This window comes from Meriones unguiculatus, chromosome 2 (genome assembly GCF_030254825.1).
Source record: "Meriones unguiculatus strain TT.TT164.6M chromosome 2, Bangor_MerUng_6.1, whole genome shotgun sequence".
Taxonomy (NCBI): domain Eukaryota; kingdom Metazoa; phylum Chordata; class Mammalia; order Rodentia; family Muridae; genus Meriones; species Meriones unguiculatus.
In genome coordinates, this window is record NC_083350.1 from 77,653,271 (window position 1) to 77,660,972 (window position 7,702).

Sequence of the window (7,702 nt, forward strand, 5' to 3'; positions counted from 1 at the left end):
TGGTGTCAAACTCAGAGATCCACCTGCCTGCCTCTGTCTCTGGAGTGCTGGGCTTAAAGGCAACAGCCACCACCTCCCAGCTGGATTTTGCTTTTTAAAGAGAGTTTTTGATTTGAACATGGTGCTTCATAGCTGTCGTCATAGCACTTAGCAGGCAGAGACAGGAATCTAGGAAATAAGACTCTATATAGCACATTCTGGGCAGCCAGGAACAGAAAGACCCTGTCTCAAAAAACAAAAAAAAACTAGTGGCTGGAGAGCTGGCTCAGCAGTTAAGAGTACTCGCTGGTCTTCCAGGGGACCTGGGTGTCTATTCCCTCCACCCACATGACAGCTCACAGCTGTCTGTAATTCCAATTCCAGGGGAGCCACTGCCTTCTGGCCTCTACCAGCACTGTGAGCACATGGTGCACAGACATCCAGGCAGGCAGATAGTCAGACAATATGCAGAAATAAAAAGCCTTAGATAAACACACTCGAATCTCAGACAGTGGAAGTAAAACTACATGCTGAAGGGTTTCCTCACAGCCTCTTGCTATTGCCTGGGGACCTGTATGGAGTCTGTGCTCTCGTGTTCTTCCTTCAGGGTCCAAGTGATGTCATTATAGGTATGCCCTACAATTAGCTCCTTAAGGTTTCCCTTTCTTTATATCACATAAACCTGCGAGCAAAACAGACTAGAGATAACTTTGGTTCTCCAGAGTAAGTTGGTTGCATCACAGATGCAGTCCTCTTTAAAAACAGAGGGGTCCTAGCTATTTGAAAGCATGTTGGCCGATTTGCTGAATAGCAACACAGGCCTGACCTTGGAGGGGCCTGAGATGTAGGAAGGTCAGGACACTTTTAACCTAGAGAGTCACCCTTGCAGGTCTGTGATAGCAAATCCTACAAGAGCAAGGAGCCCCTGGAGTTGGTGGGCACTAGCCCCCACCAAGAGGTGAGTCCTATGCCCAGCACTAAGGAAGCAGGACAAGGCAAGGAAATGTTGGAAGAGGAAGCCCCGGAGGAGCAGGAGAACATTGAGGCAGTCCAGAGTAAGACTGGCAGGACCACCAGAAAGGGAGAGACACCTATTCCAGGTGAGTGACCTGACTGGCAAGCTGTGACTTTCCCTCCTTCCTCCTCAGCCCACTCTCCCACACTGTAGGAAGCTTGATGAGGCTAAAACACCTTTCCAAGGAAGGGATGGGCATGATACATCTTTCATAGACCATGGCAACCCCCTTTCCCATTCACCTTTGTCACAGTTGGGACTGCTATGAAGCCAGGCAGTGGTGACACCTGGCTTCAATCCCAGCACATAGGAAGCAGGGCCAGGTATTCTCTGAGTTCCTGAACAGTCAGGGCTGTATAGTGAGACCCTGTCTCAAAATAACAAAACAGAGTCTTTTCCCAGCCTTGTGTTCTCTCTTCTGCCTTCCTTTGCTGAGTGGCTCCGTTTCCTCCGCTAGCTTTCCCAGCGGAGCATGTTCCCATAACTTCCCAGTGGCTTGTGCTTTTCAGTTGTACCCTGATCCCCGAATTCCTCCCAAGCAGGGCCGACAGTAGGGAGGACTTTGCTGTGCTCTGCAAAAATGACTGTCCTGGAGCAGCCCTTGCAGGGCTCAACACTCTGCTCACCAGACACTCCTCAGCTTCCTGCTCAGACTGAAGCTGTAGTCTCCTCTGTCAGAAGAAACCAGGCTGGGCCTGAAGGTGTCTCCTGTATTGGTACATCCTCCGAACCTCCTGAAGATGGTCAGGACCAAAAGACTGCTGCTACCTCAGAGAGTATTGCACCACTCCCAAGTGCATCAGAAACTGAGAAACTGCCAGGCACTGCTGAGCTCCCCGCTTCCCTCCCGAGTCCTGTTTCCTCAAGGACCAGAGACACAGGGAGAAGACACATATATGGGAAAGCAGGCACTCAGAGCTGGCTACTTGAAAGTGGGGCTGAGGCAAAGACAGCCCATATGGTGGTACCTATCCGTGGAACTTCATCGGGAATTACTGCCTCGGAGATTGCCCCCAAAGCTGCCAGCGGGGTCATGGCTGAAGACAGTGGGACACAAGGCAAGGGCCCAGAGGGGGGTCTAAAAGCCTCAGAAGCCACTGTCTGTGCTAACAACAGCAAGGTCAGCTCCACTGGGGAGAAGGTGGTGCTGTGGACAAGGTAGGTAAAGGTGGGCGGTGTTTGCAGAGAGGGGAACACAGATCCAAACGGCTTCTTGGGCTAATCATGCTGCCTGATCACAGGGAAGCCGACCGAGTGATTCTCACCATGTGCCAGGAGCAGGGAGCACAACCTCACACCTTCAGCATCATCTCTCAGCAACTGGGAAATAAGACCCCTGGTGAGGTGAGGTGGGAAGGGGCAGCTGGTTATCATAAGGGTGGCTTGACCTGGCAGGTGGATTTTCCCTGTCTCTGGATGTCCTAGATCAGGCCTTGAACGTAAGATCCATCTGTGGCCACCTTCTGATGGCTGGAATTAGAGGTACCGTGTCTTTAGAGGAAACCCACTCTATTTTTTTCTATACGGAAGACACAGTTCTTGGTCTTAGTGGCGAGTGGGTGCAGAGTTTGGTCATCATAGGAAGAATGGAGCAGTGAGCACAACCTTTTCCTTTGCTAGGTTTCCCATCGCTTCAGAGAACTCATGCAGCTCTTCCATACAGCCTGTGAGGCCAGCTCTGACGATGAGGATGATGCCACCAGCACCAGCAATGCAGACCAGCTCTCTGACCACGGGGACCTGCTGTCTGAAGAGGAGCTGGATGAGTGACCTGGAGAGGTATAGCTGTCATCTTCCAGGATCAATTCAATCGTCATCTGTACTGGACAGAAGGTGGCACTTCATTTGTGGAGACTCTGAGGACAGAGGGGGTCTGGAGGTGGCTCTGCAGCCTGTGTGTCCCTCGTGGTCATTGGGGAAGACCCTACAATCCAACCTGTGCATAGTGTTGAGGGAGAATGGTGATCTGTGTTTTTATGTGTACAAATGCCTATGTCATGTAACAGGTCCCTATACAGTGGGTCCTGCACCCGGCAGCTTTTATTATAAAGTATCTCCCCATTACCCTCCCCTGGAACGTCAGTTTGAAAGACTGTCACCCTCCTGGTAACACTGGGCCAGGCTGTACAACTCCTGCAGCAGCTCCTCCATGTCATCCTGCTCCACCCCAGCATCCATGAAGCTAGCCCAGCGCCGTAGGTCAAGTCTGGCAAGCTCTTCAGCCAAGTCTCCCAGGGTCCGGTGCAAGGATGAAGATGAGCGCAAGGCCCCAAACACAGGGATGCTCTGCACTGCTGCAGAGGGAGAGAAAAGGGATGCTGCGTGGACTGGGGCCCGGTAGACCTGACTCATGTGTGTACTGTCCCCGTGTGCCAGCGCCCCAGGGCGCTTGCAGTTGAGTAGGGGAACTTTCTTTTCTTTAGCACTTGGAATCCAGGAAGAGAAAGAGTAAAATGCTCTCGTGTAGCCAAAGTGCTAGTTTCCTTCATGTCCTACCTTTGGGGGGACTGTCCATGGCCAGTCCCTTGTGACTGAAGCTCGGGAAAAGCTGTGGGTAAGGAGGAGCCACTCTGCAGGGAGTCAGCAGCAGATGTGATGAGCTGCAGGCAGAGAGGCGATTCAGAAAGCTGGGAGGCAAAGGCTGCTGAAGGCCTGGGGGAAGAGCCATACTGTACTGACCTCAAGACTCTAGGATGCTGCTGCTGTAGATACTCGGCCAAGACTTCTTCTCCAGAGGCACATGCGTGGAGAGTGGAGGGCAGAGCTGTTCCTGGGTTGAGTTTACTGCCCGAACAAAGCCAAACCCACATTTACTCTTTGGCCATGTGAATGTAAGCGAAGATTCTTACATTCTTGGACCATCAACTGAGGCACTGATGGTGGTAGGAAGAAGGTGTGCCATCAAAAAGCCTAGACATTAGGGAGACAAAGACAAGGCAAGTCTCCCAAGGCCCCTTAGAACCAGTAGTCTTTACCTGGTGTGGCTGGCTTTGTCTATACCCCTGAGCACCACTGACTGGGCGAAGCACCGACGTCCAGCAGAATCCCCACATGCAGACAGTGGAGTCCATGGGGTGGCTCCTCTGAGCTGCATCAGGATGTCTGGAAGGGACTGGCCTGGAACCAGTGGGAAGGGGATGATTGCTTCTGCTGTCACCACCTAAAGACCAGGAGGGAGCAGGTTATAGAGCCTATTCTCAGGTCTGGCCCAGCCCCTCCAAGCTTCATACCTTTTTCCCAGAAAAACTTAGCACATCGGCCAAATGAGCCATAGTAACTGTGGAGGACCGCAGGCGGTAGGGAGCACTGACTGTATCCAGGACTGTAGCCAGGATGGCGCTACAGTGAAAGGGCAGAGTGGCCTGTAAGTGGGACAGGAGGGGAACAATGGGTCTTTTGGGTGTGGAACACCATGTAGAGGTAGAACAGACATCCAAGGGATGAAACGAGGCTGTTTGTTTTGAGGCTGGACAAACACGAGGCAGTGGGAGGCAAGGTCAAGCTGGGAACCCACCTTGGTGTTATAAATGCTTCCCAAGCATGTATTAGGTCCTAGGTTCAACCCTAGCAACACACATTTGCTGTGGGGTTAGGTAAGAAAGAGAAGGAGTAGAGCTACAGGCAAGAGAGGTTGACAAACTGAGCTTTGAGCCTTACATCATAATGTAGGTAAGGGAAGTTGACAGGTGGCTTAGGCCGCAGGCCCAGGCTCCCTCCCAGGGACAAGGGACAGACGAAAGAGCTGTACCCAGTCAGGTGCACCAGACCAAATGCTGTGTTTAGGAGACGATAGATATTTTTCTGGGGCTCCTGGTAATAGAAGTGAGAGTGGCTTGCTTTAGGCGACCAGCTTTCAGTGGGGTCCTCTTTCCCACCAACTCTGCTTTTTCTCCTCCAGCCACCACTCACCCCAAGACTGTAGGGGCCCGGGAGCAGGCCCCAAGTTAGTACTCCCCGCCCCGAATACTCGTCCTGCAGTAACTCTGCAGCTTTAGCACCCACTCCAGAAAAACCATCGTGTAGATCGCACAGGATCTGGAAGCCCTGCGGAGACATGAAGGCTACAGGAAGTAGACTGTGGGATGAGGACCTTCCTACCCCAGCATCCACTGTCACATAGCTACCTGCAAGTAGTCACATTCTTCCACATAGAAATGCAGCCTGTCTTCCAGCTCTTCCAGGTACCGGGGCTCCTTCAGGACACTCTCCCCTTGGCCAAAAGCCTCCAGACGCCCTGTTTCACTGCCAGAAATGACCATGGTAAAAGACCCAGCCCTGTGCTCACCCCTCAGTCTGCTGCTCTGGGGAGATGGGCCCCAGCCTTATCCACTGTGTCCGTGGGGCCTAAGCTTCGTCTCAGCATTTAGAGTCCTCATACCCATCATGGTTGTACTTCTGAATCACACAGATGCTTCGAGGATGGAGATGGACTCTGAGGAAGTCTGACCAGACTCTGATGCTGTTCTCTGTGGGGATAAATGGTTTTGGATTTGTAGCAGGGTGGAGGACGGCAGAAAGAACAGGTGGATTGGCTCATTCCCCGAGTTCCTGTTTTCTGTGTTCAGTCTCCAGAGTCAAGGGTTAGCTCACCTTTGCCATTCTGGACAGGTTTGGCCCTCCAGACACCATCGCTACTCAGCGCTCCCTGGGAGGGGTCAGAAAACCTGCTTTAGTTTCAGGCGGGTCTCCTCCGCCATGGTTTATCTACACCTGTGTACGTATATGCATGCCTGCATGAGTTTATGTGCAGCACCACATGAATGAGGTGGCCAGAGCCAGAAGAAGGTGTTAGGTCCCCGGGAACTGGAGTTACAGGTGCCATGAGTTGCCTGATGTAGGCACTGGGAACTCAACTTAGCATTCTGGAAGAACAGTCAGGACTCTCAGCCCCCGAGATAAGAGTCCAGGTTCCCCCAGTTCAGAAAGGTGCTTTTTCAAAAAGATTCCTCTAACGCGTTCACAGTGGCTAGACTCCCTCTTCTTGGCTTCACAGAACTACGCTTGGTGCTGGTTTAAAGGTTGGGGGCAGAGCCCGGTCACCTCTGCACTCAGAAGGTCCTGGAGGATAGGGTTCTTTGGGTAGGCTTCTTCCCTGTGTGTGGTAAGCTTCCCCTGCCTGAAAAGAGAGTGGCTATTAAGAAAAGAGAGTCCAGGTCTCTATGCACATACACGGGACGCTCATGGACAGATACACACCACGCTACCGCAGCCTCGAGCTGTCGGTCCTTGTAGAGGCCACCTTCTTCCCGCAGGGAATTCAGACTGCCTGCACAGAAATGAAAGGCACCTTAAAACCTAGGGTGACATCTGATCAACACTAACCTCATCACCTGTCAGGCGATGTGTTGTGGTAGTTACTCCGGACCAAGGTGAGGTCTGGGAGCCCTGAACAGTGTACAACTGTGCCCAACAGGTAGGTCTTGAACTCAGATCCCACCTGCCTGTGCTGGGACTGATAAAAGGCGTGCCCAACCACGCCTTGCGCTTACACACTTAGAAGGGATGGAGAATCTGGACTCCATCTCTGTCAGGGTAGCTGTGGTCCGGTGTGACTGCAGCACCCCAACAGCACACCGCCCATCCCAGAGCCAGTCTTGAAGTGAACAGCCCAGCCTTCCAGTGCCCCCGGGGACTTGCGTCCAGTGTGGGGTTTGAAGTGAAGCAGTGCTAGGACCCCACAAGCCAAACGGGGAAACTTGGCTGGGCCCCGCCACCGCCTCACCTTTTAGATCCATGAGGATGAGTCGTGGCGTATAGGTTTCCTGGCCATGCAGCGTCCGGCCGCTTCGGTACAGGACATCGGGGCACAGCTCTCCAGGCGACTCTTCGCCCTCGGTCGTGTGTCCCAGCGCAGCATCCTGCAGGTGCAGAAGACTGAGCGCAGACGGAAAGACAGGCAAGGGCCTGTACCTCCCGCAAGGGGCGCGACCAGGGGCCTGACCTGCTGGTTCCACCAGTGCGCCCCCACGAAGCCCGCGAAATGTCCTAACTGCAGCGTGAGCACCTCGCGGGCCCCGCCCGCCATGCCGCCGCCACTGCTCGGCACTCCCGGCCGTAGCGGGCCGCTGGGCCGGAGGGCGGCTCCGGCGCCCTATTGGCTCGCGAGCACGTGCTTTCCCGTTGGCTACACTATTCGTTAGTCTCCGACGAGGTCACGCCCCGCCTCTTCCTCTCCTAAGTTGCCGGAAGCTGCCCCAGCCCGGTGGCGTCACACCGCCTTTCCTCCTGCGCCGAGGTTGCTCTGGCCAAGGTCAAGGGAGGTTCCCTCACCTGCTTCCGTCCCTCTCCACGCACAGCCTCTCTCCCCTAGCCACTAAGTCTCGCGAGAACCGACCTGACGGGGAACTCGACGTTCCCCCGGATTCTCCCCCTCGGTTCCTCTTCCCATCCCTGAAGTCCTAGTCCGCTTTCACCCGTGGGCTGGCCGTGGAGCCTGTATCTGCATCCGTTACGTTATGGAAAAGATTGCAGGCCCTTACTTCCACGTGTGTGTAGCTCATCTGCATTTCCGTGCTGTTTTGCTTTTGTTTTTTGAGACGCCTTGTCCTCTGAGTGGAGCGAGACCAGCTCATCCTTGGCGCTGTTAGTGACTTGTGGGCCCACTTGGGCTGCATGAGACTAAGGTGTCTAAGGTGCAAAACAAACCCAACTAAACCAAACAAGTCACTATTCCAAATGTCTTGCTCATGTTTCTTTTGTGCTGTTTGG

General features: G+C 53.6%; 2 protein-coding genes across 7 annotated transcripts in view; one reads left to right on the plus strand and one right to left on the minus strand.

The window, feature by feature from the left end:
• Gon4l (gon-4 like) overlaps positions 1 to 3,466 on the plus strand; it is a 65,482-nt gene extending 62,016 nt beyond the window's left edge. For all 6 annotated transcript variants that reach the window (XM_060377723.1, XM_060377722.1, XM_060377725.1 and 3 more), the window contains 4 exons: positions 869 to 1,079; positions 1,537 to 2,152; positions 2,236 to 2,338; positions 2,615 to 3,466. In XM_060377723.1, the coding sequence (XP_060233706.1) occupies positions 869 to 1,079; positions 1,537 to 2,152; positions 2,236 to 2,338; positions 2,615 to 2,764 (1,080 nt within the window). In that variant the 3' untranslated portion in view covers positions 2,765 to 3,466. The remainder of the gene's footprint in view (positions 1 to 868; positions 1,080 to 1,536; positions 2,153 to 2,235; positions 2,339 to 2,614) is intronic.
• Positions 3,008 to 7,133, minus strand: Msto1 (misato mitochondrial distribution and morphology regulator 1). The gene is made up of 14 exons (XM_021637734.2): positions 6,936 to 7,133; positions 6,717 to 6,852; positions 6,191 to 6,260; positions 6,035 to 6,110; positions 5,585 to 5,639; positions 5,373 to 5,460; positions 5,119 to 5,236; positions 4,904 to 5,038; positions 4,652 to 4,804; positions 4,225 to 4,356; positions 3,970 to 4,154; positions 3,674 to 3,778; positions 3,491 to 3,594; positions 3,008 to 3,288 (listed from the first exon to the last, which is right to left on the minus strand). The coding sequence occupies exons 1-14, from the start codon at positions 7,017 to 7,019 to the stop codon at positions 3,074 to 3,076; spliced, it is 1,656 nt and encodes a 551-aa protein (XP_021493409.1). The 5' UTR covers positions 7,020 to 7,133; the 3' UTR covers positions 3,008 to 3,073.
• Between the last annotated feature and the right edge of the window lie 569 nt (positions 7,134 to 7,702).